The following is an 18,373-nucleotide window of genomic DNA, read 5'->3' on the forward strand; positions in this document are numbered from 1 at the left end:
TATATTGACACTGGCTGATGTTTAACCAGCTATAAAGTGCAGTCAAGTGTCATAAAAGTAGTGAAAATACTTTGTTCTCGCCCACAGTTTTCTTTAAGATTACAAGTTAAATGTTATGGTGTTAATGATGTACTTAAATCTATCAACTGGTAAAGATGCGTTTTTTGTTTCCAGTTTGTTTCCAGTTGTTCGTGTTGGGACGTGACTTTGCAGAGGGATGAAAACAATGTGACATTGATTGATATGTTGAAAAGCATCATGCCATCACTGTGATGATGTGATTTCTTGTTTCTTAGCAATTTAATGAAATCAAGACATTTAGTTACAAGAAGAAGTACAGACTTCAGAAATGTCAGGCTTTTTTTTATGTTCCTGAAGAAAAATAAATGTAGCTCCTAAATGTTAAAACTGCTCAATCCAAACTGTACAGATAAAGGAAGTTGTAATGGTATAAAATCAGTAAATAATTTAATTTTTTAGAATTTTATGATCATATGCCACTTTGATGCTTTTTTTAGGTTTGAGAAGGGGAGGATCTACACCTACATTGGGGAGGTGGCGGTGTCCGTCAACCCTTACCGTGCCATGAACATTTACGGCCGAGACACCATTGAGCAGTACAAAGGCCGTGAGTTGTACGAGAGGCCGCCACACCTTTTTGCCATCGCTGATGCTGCTTACAAAGCCATGAAGAGGAGGAACAAAGACACTTGTATTGTCATCTCAGGTATCATGAGACCCCCCCCCCCCCCCACACACACACACACACCATTCTGTACTGTGCAGACAAAAATAAAAAAAAAGAGAACAGCTGTCCTTGGTCTACATAAAACATTCAAATAACTTATTTAAACAGCATTCTCTCCGTCACCTTATCTGAGAATAATGACACTACATTTTTAAAACAAATAGATCAGCTGTTTGTAGCATGAAGGAAACAAAGTAGGGGATTAAGCACCACTCAGTGGTCAAAACGAGAACTGAGACCCTCCAAATCCTGCAGACAAATGGTAAATGTTCTGTACCTAATAGCGCTTTTATCCAAAGCCCTGTACGTCACATTCACCCATTCACACACTGATGGCGGAAGCTGCCACGCAAGGCGCTCAGCCACGACCCATCAGGAGCAATTAGGGGTTCGATGTCTTGCTCAGGGACACCTCGACCTGAGCTCTCCGGGCCGGAATTAAACCGGTAACCCTTGGACTACAGGACGACCACTCTACCCACTGAGCCATGCCGCCCCAAATGTCATGAAAAATGTCATCACACCAGGCAGAATGTTTGGTGTCAAGTATTTTGTCCCACAGACATGCTAAAGTCAAATTAATTTGAAACTAGGAAATTTGTGTAAAGTGTGAAAATATTATTTTTAAATATAATAATTATTTAAGTTTATTAAAGGCATGCAAACTGCCCCAGAGCTACAGATGCTGAAATAATTTATGGTAAAATCTTCATATTGTGCTTTTGGTTGTTGATTGCAGGGGAAAGTGGAGCAGGAAAGACTGAGGCCAGCAAGTACATAATGCAATACATCGCTGCTATTACCAATCCTAATCAGAGGGCTGAAGTTGAAAGGTGAGCTGATACTGACGCTGAACTCTGTGATAAAGAGCAAATATTAATGAAACTTTTTTTTTTATTTAACTTTGCTTTGAGATGTGTTTACTGTTCATATATAATTATCAGATACATTTTTATTGCTGTGTTTTGAGAGCTTGTTCTGTAATAAATTCTGTGCTTTCCCACTGATGACTTCAACATCTTTATAAAGCCATTGTTACATTACTGGAGTTATCTCTGCCAGCGGTCAAAGGCTCTTAGATCATAGTGAGATACTGGATATTTCCAGCTCAGTGAGGTGCGGCCATCGTTTCAAATAACCACGTAGGAGAGTGCTGTTGCTTTAGATAATGATGATGTTGCTCCAGAATTTAAAAACACTGATTATGTCCCAGTGTGACTATTTCACTTAGGTAATAAGAAAAAAGCAGGAGGTGAGCTGTGATGTAAATAAACTAAATTTAGATCAGATAAGATTAAGACTTGATGCTGGAAAAGTCTGAAAGCTTCTGATCAAACATATGATGCTTCTATATCTGCATCTGTATTGACAATAAACAGGAAGAGATTATCGTATGGTGTGATTTTTATCAATATGAGCATAGGTCAGCATGGCCTTTCAGGTTCAGTCTGATCGTTTTCATGATAAAAGATATACATTTGTGTTTTAACCTCACTAATCAGCTCTTTGAGTTCATTTCTAACTTGTTTGCTTTTGTTTGTGCAGAAAAATAAATAGCAGAGATCCATGAGGTGTGAAACATTCATCTAAGATAAAACGGCTTTACTAATCCTTATGCACACACAAACACAGACACACACACACACACAAGGAGAAAAGCATTACAGCAAATAAGTCCAGTAACTAATACTCCCACACAGTCCCCTTTGATGATGACCAACTCTGGGTGCGGCCTGGGTCTCCTGAAGTCCACTACCATCTCCCTGGGCTTGGTGGTGTTAAGGGGCAAGTGGTTGGAGTCACACCATTTGACAAAGTCCTGGATCAGTTCTCTGTACTCATCCTTCTGTCTTCTCCTGATACAACCCATAATGGCTGTGTTGTCCTCGAACTTCTGTACATGGCAGAGCTCCGAGTTGTCCTGAAAGTCGGACGTGTACAGGGTGAACAGGACCAGAGGGAGCTCAGTTCCCTGCTGTGCTCCTGTGCTGCTGACCACAATGTTGGACCTGCAGTACCTAAGCCTCACGTACTGAAGTCTTTCAGTCAGGTAGTCTGTAATCCATGCCACCAGGTGTGATTCTGCTCCCATCACTGTCAGTTTGTCTTGGAGGAGCAGTGGCTGGATGGTGTTAAAGACACTGGGGACGTCCAAAAATGTCATCCTCACAGCACTACTGCCGCTGTCCATGATAATAAGCCAGATTATAAATGCAGTTCAATGCATTTAACCATATATTTCTTCATATATTAAACATCCATTCCTGTTCTAGGAAAAAGATGAATGCGGATAATTTCAACCATCTTCTGTCATTTACTTAATTTAATAATTTGGTTCATTTTCAGGATCTTACAGATGCGTACCTTGATGGAGCAAACACAGTAGTCCCACTGGAAACTGTGGAGGCATTGTCGAGCAGTAGAGCTGCTGTGCAACATGCAAAAGGAACAAAAAAGAAGACACGCTGTCTTTAATGTCTGCACAGAGCAACGGCATGCACTGCACTGTCTCTTTATGTCTCTTACTGAGAATGTACATTATTGTGATCTCCATCATCATCATGTTTGCTATTGTTTGAAAATGACATCAGAAGTCAGAGGTGAACTTTGAACTCCGCACTGCCCTCTGGTGGATGTATTGATTAGCTACCATAACAACATATGGGACATATGATAGTATGCGCACTGACGTTTGAAACAGACATACCTATTTATGTACATAAAGGGAGCATAAATGGGTCTTTAAATGATGAACTGAAACCTCGGTAGGGAGGCAAAAGTAATATTTACTTTTCTGTCATTTGTCCATATAGACCTTAACTTACTTCTCTGGTGTAAAATAACTTAGATTAAAAAACAGACTAAAATAAAATGAATCAGGATTGAAAGATATTTTTTCTGATCCCAACACGTCTTTATTTACTCACGCATCCACTTTCCATTATCATCCTGCTGACCCACAGAGTAAAAAACATGCTGCTCAAATCCAACTGTGTCTTGGAGGCCTTCGGGAACGCCAAGACCAACCGCAATGACAACTCCAGCCGCTTCGGCAAATACATGGACATCAACTTTGACTTCAAGGGAGATCCAATCGGAGGCCATATCAACAATTACCTGCTGGAAAAGGTAAGGCGGCACCAGGCTGAAAAAAACAGGATAAATCAGTTTGTTGTGTTTACAATAAGCAAAGGAGGCATACAGTATATATTACTGTATGGGGATACTTTATAATATAAAACCCTAAATCAAACCAATATTTGGTCCAATCAGATCTCTTCTAAGGTGCTTCTAAACCATTTCTTAATTTCCTTTCTCATTTTTCCAACCAGTCCAGGGTAATTTTCCAACAGGAAGGAGAGAGGAGCTTTCATTCATTCTACCAGGTGAACATATGTGTGTGTCTGCACCTGTGTGTATTTGCATGCAACCATTAGTTTAGTTTGTTTAAGGCTCCCTGTGGAGTTGAGGGCTTTGGTATTACCATGGAGCTGTTTTTCCATATGTATGTTTTTGTTTTGAGATGCATGGGGAGGCGGGGGTGTTGCTATGTTACCGATGCTTTTCTCTCTCATCCAGCTGGTGCTAAAACACCAAGATGTGCTGCAGTGTGGTTGAAAATAAAAATAACACTTCAAGCTTATAACCACATATGGAAATTGTGCTAAAGGAGCATAGAAATCAGCTTTGCACATGATTTAGAAAGTAAAATTCAGCCAGCCTGTTTGCTGAGCCTTAGCAAGTAACTCCGGATGTACAGATAACTTCCCAGAACTGAAATCACCAGCATGATCGTGAATCGTGCAGCATCTCTGAGTCATCAGCATTTTGTTTCTATGTGCAAGAATAAATTGAGTTGACAAAGAGGTCAGGATTTGCTTTGGATGTAAAGAGTGAGAGAATGGCAAGTTTATTTCCACACATCCACAAGCTTGGTTTTAAAGATTCCAGGTTACTGCATGAACATTATATATGTATGAACTTCAAAAGTAAAAACTGACATATATTAGGCGGCACTAGTATAACACAAAGGAGCTGTATGACGTTCTCTAACAGATTTATGTTCTTATTTGATTATTTTTTTCCACCATTAGCTGCTCAAAGGAGCTCCAGAATCTCTGCTACGCTCTCTTCACATCCAGAAAGACCCAACAGCCTACAATTACATCAAAGTTGGAGGGCATATCAAGGTAAGATGAATAATTTAAACATGCAAACCATGTTTACAAAATCTTTTTGTTCTGTTCTTGTGTGAAGTCGTTCCAGCCATTAAAATAGATGATGACTGATATTTACCGCACTTTTGTTCCCAATTACAACCAGCCCTTTTAATTATGTAATATCCACATCGCATTGTACCTAGCTACAGTTCTGTGTGAAATTCTCAAGCCACCCTTCAAACCAACAGGAGACAAGTGCGGCAATTTATAAAAACTTATGCAAACATAAAGAAATTGCAGCGTATTAGGCAAAAACAGAGTTTACTGTAGACTTCAAGGTCAATATATTGGTCTAAGCCATTTTATTATTCAATAGTTCACAGTCTGAACCCTCCTAGACAAGCTTTTTGTAATATCTTCGAGTAGTTGTTAGGTACAGTCCTCCAGGCTTTATTAAGAATATGAAAAAATCTTATCTTTAGATGTTGCCTGCCTTTTGGTCAGGGTTCATAAGACCAGCTGCCACTGATTTTCAGTCCAATTCTTCCTAAAGAATGGCTTCCTGATAACCACTCTTCCATAGAGACCGTTTCTGATGAGGCTTCGGTGAAAAATAGATGGATCGATGCTGGATTTGAGGCAATTTCTCCAGGACACGACTTTCAGATCCTGCTTATTTGCTGCAGATAGGTTTTAGACTTCTTCTTTTATCCTTCACTTTTCCAGTTTACTCAGTTTGTCAAGTTTTGTGCTAATGTCTCTTTGGGAATTACCTTGTTGGTGCAAAAATACTATTTTCTGTCTGCTAAACTATGTTCTCTTCAAAGAAATGGGAACATGTGATGTGTCCTTGTAAAAAAAAAAATGTACTCAAACATATAGTTTAAAATCAGTTTATGTTTAGGCTCAACACTGGTTCATTTTTTTTAAAGCATCTTCTTCTGGAAATACTTATGTACAAAGACTGGAAGCATTGAAGCTGAAGCTGGTGATTTTAAAAGAAGTTGGAGAACAATTGTTTAAAGCCACTTCCAAAGCAAAGAAAAACAAGTCTAATTTCTGGAAAGCTAAATCTAAAGACATGAGGGGTGAATGTAGACTTTTTACATTACTGGAGGTTTGGGGACAGACTTCTAAATAACAGAAGTCTGAGTTTCTGTCTACGCAGGGCTGAAAACAACCAAGCACATGAGTTACAGATGTGTTTTCTCACCACAGTTTTAAATAAACCACCCAATTTTCACATTTGGAGGTCAAGTGCAAACTATCGCTCACAGATAATTCTTTCAGTCACTTCCTCAGATCTACTCCCTATTAAAGTCTTTTTAAAGATGTTTTTAATTAGCCCTTTGCTTTGAGTTTCTGTTTTTGTATGAGCTTAATGAATAGGAACAAAAGCATAGGACAAACCTACTGTACTTGACAGCAACAAGCTGCCTGATGTCATGGAACACAGTACTACCAAAATGCTGAGATGGCGCTTTGTTCTCTGTGTGTCCCAGCAACTCATGTTTTTATAGCGAGGCATCACAGTTCAGCACAAGTCTTTAGTTTAATGAACTGGTGGATTTGATAGCCTGCCTGCCTTAGCAACTTTAGAAAAAGACAAAATACAGTCTAAAATGTTGCGTGCATTTGTTTCCTTACTCTGTTTTAGGTTATTTTCCCTTTTGAAATAATTTGGTTTCATCTGCCTCCAACATCTCTTTTCTCTTTCCAGTCTAGCATCAATGACAATGCTGATTTCAAAGCTGTAGCCGATGCCATGAAAGTGATTGGGTTCACAGGGGACGAGATTCAGACGGTTTACAAGATCCTGGCCACCATCCTGCAACTGGTACCCAGTTATACCACATTCCTGCTCATTCCTTACCCCAGCTGTACCCCACTTCTTACTTCATGTGTATCACAGACGAATGCAGTGAGGACTTGAAGCTGCATCTGTATATTTTTATTTCTGCATACCGTTTACTGCAGAGGACGATCAGTTGTATTATTTTTAAGATGTTTGTCAAGTTTTTGTTAATGACAAGAAAGTTTCTTGGGAACTATTTAATTTGCTTCTTATTAAAAAGAGTTTGAGTTCAGTTATGCTGAAAACCATATATACTCAAAAAACATGATGTTTGTGTTGTTTTTAGACACATGTCAGATTTTGGTTCCATACCAGTTCATGGGAGGGGTACCAGCTGACCACGTTTTCCTTTTGTTGAATTTTTTTTTCCCAAAACCTTCTAATGTAACCTAATGTAATCTAACCTTCCAACTAATTCTATTTTTAAAAAAAAGCTATAGGACCCAAAGAAAGACAAACATTAGAATGCTTGAAGTTTTACTCACAAAAATATGTAAAATCATTGCTTTTATCAGAGAAACCCACCCTTTGTGTCCTCTCCCATAGGGAAACCTGACATTCGGAGTGGATGGTGATGTGACCCTGATAGAGAACACAAAGCTGGTGTCTGTGATCAGGGACCTGCTTTCCACCAAGGAGGAAAATGTGGAGAAGGCGCTGCTTTACCGAACCGTTGCCACAGGTCGAGACGTCATTGAAAAACAGCACACGATACAGGAAGCCAGCTATGGGCGGGACGCTCTTGCAAAGGTACAAGTCCTTCATCCCCTATTGGCGAGTACTGGATCAACACCAAAGGGACAAAAATAACAGTGGCTTGCTGTTGCCTGCAGGGTTCTGACATTTTGCGTGGTGCCAACGTTTAGATACTTTCTCTGCTGCTCATTGTGTTTCGCGCTAGCATGAGTCAATGTTTTGACTCCAGACAGGCTGGAGACCACAGAGGATACAATGCATGTAGGCAGCTGCGAGACCAGCACTTCAAAGCTGTGAATAAGTCTGACTCACTGATATTTTGACATTTAACTCCCAGTTAGTCATCTGTAACTGCTAAGTGTTTGTGCCCTGGACTGATCTGTGCCTTTGAGCAAGGCACAGATCACTACTTATGCTTACACTTTGTCTTCCTTAGGCAATGTATGAACGTCTGTTCTGCTGGATCGTGGGACGCATTAATGACATTATTGAGGTGAAAAACTACGATGCCAGAGTCCACGGCAAGAACACAGTAATCGGGGTGTTGGACATCTATGGCTTTGAGATTTTCCAGAATAACAGGTGTTGATTTAATAGATTTTTCCCATCAAATTTACATGATTGAATATCACAATATTTTCTCCATATTAGAATTTCTCCATATGTTAGAATTATATGGGTTATAAATGTGAAAGGTTTATACTCCTTATGTGGTTGCATCTAAAACAGAGGGTAAGATTACATTTCCTGTCCGTTTTTTTAAGCTTTGAACAGTTCTGCATCAACTACTGTAACGAAAAGCTTCAACAGCTCTTCATCCAGCTGGTGCTGAAGCAGGAACAGGAAGAGTATCAGAGAGAAGGCATCCCCTGGAAACATGTAATATTATCTATTTTTTGTTTTTTCTGTCATGAATCTTAGTTATAAGTTGTAGAAACTTTTCACCAGGCAGTTCAGCAAATTTTTTACTTTCTTGTTTATAACTTGAGGAAAAGTTTTTTTTAAATATGGTCTCAAGTTTAGCCTGAGATACACATCGACTTAGAAGTTGATTTTTTTATTTGACAGGTTAAAATACTATTTTACTTGTCAAATTGTTTTATTTGTGTATTATACATGTAAATGAAAAGAAATATTTTTGTGATTATGTTTTTTAAGCTTGTTGTGTCAGTTTGTTGTGCAATTCACATTTTGTCCACTAGAGGGTGAAGTTCCCATTGACATCAGACAGTACAGGGGCTCATTTAAACTTTTTGTAAAATACACTTGTGGATGGAGCCTTATTTACACCCCCTGCCTTCATTTTGTGTGTATTTCAGTTAGTTTTCAGAGAGTGTATAGCCAAATGGAGCAGCAGCACTGGAAATGGTGGGGTCAGTGTTGCACAGTGTAGTTTATATACAGCTAGTGTAAGGAACAACAAGAAGAAGCTGCATTGTCTTTAATGACCACACAGACAACCTCCATCTGTTGTGCTGCCTCTTTCTGAGAATGTGCCTTTAATATGATCTCCTGCACCGTCACCCCGTTTGCTATATTTCTATTAAAACTGATGTCAGTACTTGGAAGTGAACTCTGCACTGCCCTCTAGTGGATGAGTTGCCTAACAACCAGGCCAACATAAAGCACATTTAGGGGGTATGTAGGTCATGTGTGACGTTTAAAATGGATGTACCTTTTTATGTACCTGTAGGAATAGAGCTGACAGCAGTTTTTTATGTATGTAGAACATAGTAATGTGGTGCAATTAAGCCTTCTGTGACCGCCTTACAAAAACAAACAGCTCCCAAAAACCTTTTCCACAGATGGACAAAATCAAATTAGCAAAAATAATACAGTAAAGTAAAAAAAAAAAAAACAATTTTTTTGCCTCTAATTTTCTCTGTGTCCTTTATTAGATTGATTACTTCAACAATCAGATCATTGTTGACTTGGTGGAGCAGCAGCATAAGGGCATCTTCTCAGTTCTGGATGAAGCCTGTATGAATGTGGGCAAAGTCACCGATGAGGTTTTCCTCCAAGGACTCAACGGCAAGCTGGCCAAGCACGCCCACTACACCAGCCGCAAGGTAGGAATTCAGATTTCCCTCAGCCTTCATTTTTAGTGCAGCAGTTTCCTGTTTTCTGAAACTAGTTTGTGTTAACTGGTTGGAAACATTGAGCCCCCAGGAAACTTCTGCCATTGTGTGATGTTTTGCTAATCCAGGGCTCATCTCATCAAATGGAAATATTTCTACATGTCATTTTTATCCAGTGTTACTCATGATCTCTAAAAATAGAAGTTATTTAACAGTCTTTAATATAATATATCAGTTTCTGCTGATGTAGTAACCTGTGAACAGCAGAGGGCAGGTTACACGAGCTTTAAGTAGAGATGAGCCTGAACATCATCCTGTTAGTCTCATTAATCAGGAAGCTTACGGTCTAATTCACTCTAAAGGTCCGTTCAGACTGCTTGACTCAACATAAGCCAATTTAAATTGGTTACACTAAAGGTTTTGGAGCAGATGGCTTAGATGAGATGAAAGTTGATCATTGCTGTTGATCTAAGCTCTGAAAGGTGTTAAGGTCTCAATTCACAGCTGGTTTCCTGGCGGATTGCTGTCTTCTGTCTGAACACAGGGGGGCGTAAGAGTGTCAGCGAAATGGAGCACAAGAGTCTGACTCAACACTTTGAACAAGTGATGTCACTGACAGCCAATGGGAGTGTGAAGAGCTTCTGCTTTGCTGTGTTAGAATAAGTATTGGAGGAAATTGAAGGATACATATTTATAAATTTCTGAGGAGAGCCAGGTTGTGAAACAGAACTTGGGAAGGAGAGAGAGGGGGAGATAAGGAGATGGCAGTGTAGTGAGGTTTGTTTTTTTCCAACCGTACATCTGTGTGAGTTTCTGGGAAACTGGATCAAAATAAATAAAGCAACAAGCTACAAAGTGAGACACCATGTGGAAAACTTTTCAAAGCCTCCATGTTCCTATGTGATGTAAAGAAAGACCAAGTAGGCTGAGAGTCCGTCAAACACTGTCACCCATTACAGGGTAAATGTAGTGCTAAATGAGACGGAAACTCTGAGTAAAGCAAGGCTGAGGTAAAGATTGTGGGTTAGGGTGTATTGATTCGTGAAGCTTCCCTTCCTCTTGTCGATAGCACCCCCTCCATCACCGTGCTGCTATCTGACCTGCTCCTCCACAGCAGACTTCTCAGTTTAGAGGACATGGAGGGTTTGAACGTACAGTGATCCAGCTGTTACTTCCTCGAACCAACATTGGCATGAATCAATATTAGCAAGATTTTTTTTCTTTCTTTCTTTGCTGTACTGTCTGGAGTCCTGTTGCCAGGCAACGCTAACATAATGGACATTTTGTGAGGAAGTGGTGTGAATTGTTTGGAGCTTTAGTAGATTTCTGGGGCATTTTGGGTGAGGGATGCATGCGGTGTGTTATTAATCAGTGTTACTGTTTGTAAAAGTCCAGCATCTCTAGCATTTATTAGTCTAAATTTGATTATTTAATGCAATGGAAGTGATTTACAAAAAAAAGTATGATTTAATCATAATAATGTGCCAAGTATTTCTGAATTGAGCGAACATCCCAGTTCTTTCTATATTTATATCTTTATACATGTTAATAACTGATACTCATGAGCAATGCTTTAAGGAGGTTTAAGACTTTTTTTCATTGCAGTCTTTACCTCTTTGCTTTTGAAGCTATATCCTGCCCATGAATGTTTGGTCAAGAGTTATTTTATCTTTACTTTAATCACTAATTAGTTTCTTTAATATGGTTTATTTTCTATCAGTAATTGCAGAGATCACTGATGTATATATCTTTCCAACAGTGCCACCTACTGGTTAAAATAATAGTTATCCTTCTTCACATCCTCTGACGAGTGTGAATATAGCACATTCCTCTCAATGTGGTTTAAATCCAGCCTGTTTTTGTCATTGTCATGGCAACAGTAACTGGTAGTGATGTGTTGTGTGTCGTTGCTGCCAGTTTTACACACCTGAGATTTGCTGCTCAAGATTTTTCTAAATCTGAACCTGATCAACACAATCTGTTTCAGACTGCCCTAAGAACTATGTTATTTATGATAACAGTCTTTTTATTTATAACTGTGTCACCAGCTGCTTTGTGGTTAGGTAAAAGTAATTATTTATAGATTTATTTCATTTCAGATTATTTTTATTAGATTTTTTTAGATTCCTGACTTCTTTTTAAGAAGAAAAAAAGGAGAAAGTTCTACTGTCTTCGTATGTAAAACACCCGCACTCGCGTAAATGTAAATTAGCTTTTGAGAAAGTTCAGAAAATTTCTTGAAGGGTAAAAAGTGCACACAAGCTCTGTAGATTTCAAAAACCCACTGCGGCTCTCAAGCTTCCATAGTTCATATCTCACGCCTGCTCTCAGGATAAAAGTGTGAAGGCTGGGGAAAAAATAAGTGTGTGAAAGAGAGAGGAGTGGTGTGCAGGGAGAAACTGAGAATTGAATGTGAGGAGAGGTGAGTAATGCACATAGAGAGAGAGGGGAAAAGAATTTAAGTTGGTAGTTTCAGGCCCTGACTCTGGTAAACAAACCCCCAATAGATGGTCCAGAACACACATGTGATGTTTGACCATCGAGAAGGGACATACAGCTGTTACTCCTCTACTTGCTGAATATCTTTACCAGTGAATCAGTACAAGTAATGCTTGCTGACACAAGGATCTGCACCCATCTTCACTGCTGTTCCTTTCTTCTATGTTCTGCTTAACTTTTTAATTGCCTGTGTCATCTTTCTTTAACATTGGCTGCATTTTAAACGTTGCTTACAAGTTACCTGTAATAGTGGGACCCACGTGTTGTCTTCATGTGTTTTAATCTCTAGCTGTATTGGTACAACACAGAATGTTTTCTCCTGCTTAGAGAGCGTCACTTTTAAAAATCTGCATACCAGCTGCCGTTTCTGCCATGTTGTTGAAAGAGAAAGGGAATACTTCTTCCAGTAGTTTTGAGAGTGAATAAAAGTTCAAAAGCACTTACAGACCGTACATTAAAAAGGACTTAGCCAGCATGAATGACCTACTAGTTTGTATTCTTCTCTTGTGAAGACTTGACCTGGATATTTGGATGGTTATGTGAGAGGCTGATGATTGTGGCAGGTCTTGGAGTCTGTGTCCAGCTGCCATCAGTGCTTTTGCAACTGAAAGCTCGTCCTTGGTGGCCCTCATGTCTCAGGCCCAATAGCTGTTACTATCTCTGACATATGGTATATGTCAGGTTTTTAAAAATGGCTTTAAAGGGGTTCAAAGATCAAACATACCTCCAAAAAGCCCACCAGAATGTTTATTTTGACCTCTACATATGACCCCTAGGACTGAACGATTATCTGTTTTTAAATTAAAATTGCCATTTTAAACATCGCAAATTCCAAAGGAGTGTGATTCGTTTTCATGTTACACTACGCCTGATCCAGGTTTCAAACTTGCACCATCTATGGTTTCACAAATCCACTGGCTTCAGTCACATTTCCTTTCATCTTTCTTTTTCCTTTCTTTTAAACATCATGTGACAGCTACACTCAGCTCCACCGAGGGCAAAAACACAGAGGACAGAAAGCAGTTCAGCTCCTGAAATGTCCTGATAAAGTGAATAAAGATGGTTTTACTGAGTGGCGTCATTCTAAATATTCTTAAAGTCTCAGATAACCTGTTAATAAAACCTACAAAGAATATTGGATCCACTTTAAGCCGTAATATGACTCAGTAATGACTACAGTGATGGTAGACTCAGCTTGTTCAGCTGCATCTCTGTGATGGACATGAAGTTGTCAGCATAACACGAGTCTTTCCATTTTCATCTCCCTGAGACAGTTGAATGGAAATAAACGTATATTTGTCTGCTTCTCAGCTGGCCGAAGCAACGTATTTTCCACCTGCTTTCTTTGTCTGTAGGTCAGAGTGTGCTTTAATGGATGTGTGTGTGTGCGTGTGAAATGGATCTCTGCCCTGTACAATACAGAAAGCATGTAGAGAGAGAGGACATGCTGCAGTGTAAATAGGATACACAACACCAAACTGTTTAGTTTTTACTATAAGGACAGAGTATAAACCTGTTGTAGAGTGAAGGAACCTTAACTGACCAGCGATTTTCAGGGTCAGGAAAACAAAGTTTTTAAAAGCTGTTTTTAAAGTGAGCTTTTTGTGGAAAGATGGCCTCATCTTAAATATTTTACAGGGTTACAGCATACCTTTCTTTGAAACAAAGTATGGGCGCTTGGGAAAAATACATTTCCAGCACAAGGTCGATGTTTTTATGAGATGTTGATTCAGCTCTGCGGCCATATTGGAGGGATAGTTTGTGGTGCATGATCCATAGAGATTATGATGTTATTCCCTTTTATGCAAAATTAAATAAATGTGTTAATAAAAAACATCATATATTTCCATAAAGAAACACAGCTTCCATCTGCTCCACTAGATTTAATAAAACATTGACTTCCTGATAGCAGCCCTGTGAAATGAGAACTTCACATTAAGCTAATAACAAGCGTCCGTTGAATGTATATTGCATATAATCAGTTTCTGCTCCAAAGTATTCAGCATTTCCTTAACAGCCTTGCTGCTGCGAAGTGATGAGATAAAGAGGAGAAACCGTAGGAAGAGATTGAGTCATAGATCAATTCCAGGAGATGCTCATGTAACACAATCTGTGCTGTGTGTGTCATTATGTCCTCGCCCTGCTTCCAGCATTCTGTCTTTACTCTGTTGTCTGCCTACATCACACACAGTCTGACGCACAAATACACACACCATGTCCATGCTGCTCATCCTGTCCATTCATTCACTCCCTCCCTCATGAGATGAAGCATGTGGAAAGTAAATGCACCTTACATATGTAGTGATTCACAGCGAGCATAGTGTGCAGGAGGCACATTTACAAGCACACAAGATGCTGCAGCCAGAAGGGGACAGGATGTAATAGGACAGAAAGTATAGATCCATGATCCATAGATCCATGGTCCTCTGGACAAAGACTTTGTTTCTTTTCCTTTCTTTTATATATTCCATGGTTTTGTTTTCCTGTTTTTTAATTAGTCTTTGTCCAAATTAAACTAATTAAATCAGTCGGTAGCAGATGCCCTCTATCGTGGCTTCTGACCTGGTCGTTCTTGTCTCACTGCGTTGCTGATGAGAAATTCTCTTTATTTGCTTCCAGGCTTCTCAGCCTTGTTATGAATTAATCAGGTGGTTAAAAAATGGAAGCTACAGGCTTGTTTACAGAGATGTCTTACCTCTTAAGTGCTTTCCATGTGGGTTTTTGTCCTCGTGCATTGGTGCATTAAATCCAGCCGTCTCCACTTGTGTTGCATCGACTTTTTTCATCACAACCAGTTTCTTTGTGTTTTATACTTGTTGGCTTGCTGCTACCAAACTGTGTACTTGTCTTCTTGAGTTGTACAGCTTCTGAGTTTATTTTTGGGTCATTACACCACCACCATTCTCCTTCTTTCCATTGTCTTAATGTAGCTCCATTCTTCTGCCTCTGAGCTTGTCTGTTCCTTCAGCACAAATCTCTGTATAAATGAAAAGGACAGTTAGTTTCTGCAGTTTTTACAAGAAGTAACTGGAATGTTGATTATAGGTCAACTCATGCTGCCCAGTGCTTTACAAATAAAACAATAAATGACAGTAATGCAACAAGACAAATTCAAAACTAATTTAATTTAACTTTAATCTGTGCTAAATGGCAGCCTATAAAAGTGCGTCTTCAGTAGAGATCTAAGATGTTCCAAACTAATTCAGAGGCAGATTATTCCAGAGTCTTTGTCACTTCTAGATTTGAGTTTTGGTCCTTGGAGATGATAAAATCAGATGTGAACTGGACCTCATGGTTCGTCCTGGAGTATGAATAAGCAGCAGCTCAGAAAGGTAAGAAGAAGCTAGGCCGCTGAGGGATTTCAAAGCAAAAGTATGAAGTTATAGAAATATGAGGATTGGATAACAAGCTGATTAGTGTTTTGAATTAAATGTGGAGCACAAGCTTAATGTGGCCTCAGCTCTCTAAAGATGCCGTATTTCTGCCTCTGAGAGGCACATAACTCATATTTTGCAGGATGTAAGGACATTTCACAAATATGGTCATGAACATTACTCAACAGAAATTTTAGTCATTTTAAGTCTGTTAAGTTTTGTCAAAAAGGTGTTTATAAATCTAGAATTGATACATTTATGTTCCTTTACAATTCTTTTGTATGCACGTCATCACGAAGCAATGAATTAAAATATATCTACCAACATTATACCTTTCAGCACCTTTATTATTCACACATGAGAATGTGTGATAGATATATTCTTAATTAACGCTGATTCTAATCAGGCTTCACTGTTTATTTTAACAACTATCAGCTCAAACACTGAAAAAATGTGCACATAAATCTATTTCCAAATGGCAGATCTGAATATTTAGCAGGTTTTCATCTTTTTTGGTGATGAATTTCAGAGCAGAAGCTGTGAAATGTCTTTACTTTTTCTACTTAACTGTTATCTCTACATGACACCTCACCTCCCGCTTTTCCTCCAGCAAGACTTCAGTAGGCATCCTTTCTATGAAGTTGTCATACTTTTTATGACCATTTAAACCTCTCACTAGCAAATAAAAGCAATTTTACTTTATTTTGAATTTGTCTTTCATTCAACATTTATCAGATCTTAGGTAATGCCCCACATTTTCAATCATGTTGAGAACAGAATCACGAGAATAAAAATAAAAACAGAATAAAAACACAGGGAAGGTTATGTTGAAGAGAACAGGCTGTGTTTTAGTTTTCTGAAGTTCACTGTTTACATGTACATGTGACATAATAGCATCATGCAGTTTCTGCAGATTTGTCATCTGGATTGAGATCTGGTGACTGTGGAGGCCACAAACAGGTACGACGTACAGGTCATAAAGAGATGGACAAGATCAGCAACAATGCTCAGCAAGGCTGTGGTGGTTAAACCAGGCCACGTTGGTACTAAGGGACCCAAAGTGTGCCAAGAAATTATCCTCCACACCATTACACCACCTTCACACACCTAAACTGTTTTCATCTTGTTTCCACTAAATTCTGAGCCTACATCTAAATGTTGCATCTAAAACCAGGCAATGCTTTCCATCTTCTATTGTCAGTGCTGGTGAGTCTGTGTGAATTATAGCCTCAGTTTCCTGTTTGTAGCTGACAGGAGGCACCCGGTGTGGTCTGTAGCCAAATTCTTCAAGGCTGGACGTGTTGTGTGTTCATAGAAACTATTCTGCATATCGTGGTTATTTGTTCTCTTTCTATCACCTCCCCTGTAAACCCTAGAGATAGTTGTGTGTGAAAATCCCAGTACTTTCCTGAAAGAGGATCTGGTACCAACAACCATGTCACATTCACAGTCACTTCAATCCCCTTTCTTCCTTATTCTGATGCTCAGTTTGAACTTCAGCAAGTCGTCTTGACCGTGTCTACATGACTAAAAACATTGAGCTTCTGCGATGGGATTGGCTGATTAGCTTTTATGGTGTTACCAATGAATTGAACCTGCACTTGATTAAGTGGCTGAGTGAAATCTAACTCAATCTAAAGTTATATTGTTATATTCACATCTGTTCAGCAGTTGTTTGTCACTGTATTTTTATTAAATTTTGGTGCAACTGCAAATATGTTTGCGCTTGATATTATTTTATATTCCAGGTTTAAAACACCCTATTTTTCCCCTTTTTCACTTCTCCCAAAAGCTTTCATGTTATCACTTTGAATTAATTTGCTCTTTAGCCACTAAACACAAACCTTACAAAGACTGTGAGTTGGAATATTGCATCTTATTAGATTAGTTTATCATTAAATATAATGTCAGTCTTCTAGCTAAAGAACGTGTTTGCTGGCAGATTAAAGTGAAGCCTCCTCCTCCTCATGTGTTCTTCTCTCTGTACGTTACTTTCATCTTCCTATATGTTTTAGTTTCTCTTAATCATTTGAAATGCTGACATCCCCCCCGTTTACTTCTTTGGCTATCTGTGTTGTCTTCATCACTTTTCATGTGCACCTCCACTTTTCCCATGTAATTTCCCCTGCACGAGGCATGCACAGGTGCAGCATACGATTATATGTTCTCACCCTGCTGCCACATGTATGAACTCGTGTAGGGGGGCTGTGCTAAGTGGTAAAGCTTTCATGGACCATGTGTTCATGGTGCTAATCATTGAGACACATTGGTCATTAGCACCAGGGAGGCACAAGGTCAGCGGCCGCAGCAAGGACATATGGAGGATCTAATGATGCCTGTAAGAGCGTGAGGCTGTGGGTTTATATCCTGCAGTTCAGTGTCACAGCAGTTTGATGGGTCAGTCAGAGATTAAGTCTGTATACTGCTCTGTTTAGAGTGAGGATGTAACTTGGAACATGGGGTTTTAATGCCCTAATCACTGCCACTCGGTACACTTGGCATAAAACACAAAATCCATCTCCTCATTTGCTGCCTGGTTTGGCTGTAGTGAGTTGCATACTGTGGAGGTTGGGAGACGATGCCGCTCATCAGGAGGTCTGGCTTCTGTGCTCAGAGGCTAGAGAGCAGAAGGGCACAGGTGGCTAAAAGCTCAGCTGGAAATGTGATAGCAGCAGGTGATGGTGGGTAAGAAGCTGAGAGGAGCTGGGGAGATGCAGTACAAGGAGAAAATCTGCGTCGACCAGCCATCCAACAGCTGAGCCTTCCACTTTAACCATTACTTTGTATTTCAGGTAACACTATCAGCTAACATGAATGCCATATTGCAGTTTTGACGCATTTAATCATCCTCATCCAGAATTAACGGTCAAATTACTTTTTTTTTCTTTTCTTTTTTTTTTTCTTTTTCTGGAAGTGTTAAACAGTACTGTAAACAGATTTCAATATTTCTTCTGCAGTTGTAC

At 39.3% G+C, this 18,373-nt stretch overlaps 1 protein-coding gene across 1 annotated transcript in view; it reads left to right on the forward strand.

Annotated features, from left to right (window-relative positions):
* myo1d (myosin 1D) overlaps positions 1-18,373 on the forward strand; it is a 125,461-nt gene that overhangs the window by 22,762 nt on the left and 84,326 nt on the right. The window contains exons 2-11 of the mRNA XM_041973213.1: positions 519-727; positions 1,488-1,581; positions 3,712-3,877; positions 4,081-4,134; positions 4,843-4,938; positions 6,629-6,745; positions 7,310-7,513; positions 7,896-8,041; positions 8,224-8,338; positions 9,358-9,528. Coding sequence (XP_041829147.1) covers positions 519-727; positions 1,488-1,581; positions 3,712-3,877; positions 4,081-4,134; positions 4,843-4,938; positions 6,629-6,745; positions 7,310-7,513; positions 7,896-8,041; positions 8,224-8,338; positions 9,358-9,528 — 1,372 coding nt within the window. The remainder of the gene's footprint in view (positions 1-518; positions 728-1,487; positions 1,582-3,711; positions 3,878-4,080; positions 4,135-4,842; positions 4,939-6,628; positions 6,746-7,309; positions 7,514-7,895; positions 8,042-8,223; positions 8,339-9,357; positions 9,529-18,373) is intronic.

Source organism: Melanotaenia boesemani, chromosome 21 (assembly GCF_017639745.1).
Source record: "Melanotaenia boesemani isolate fMelBoe1 chromosome 21, fMelBoe1.pri, whole genome shotgun sequence".
Classification (NCBI taxonomy): Eukaryota; Metazoa; Chordata; class Actinopteri; order Atheriniformes; family Melanotaeniidae; genus Melanotaenia; species Melanotaenia boesemani.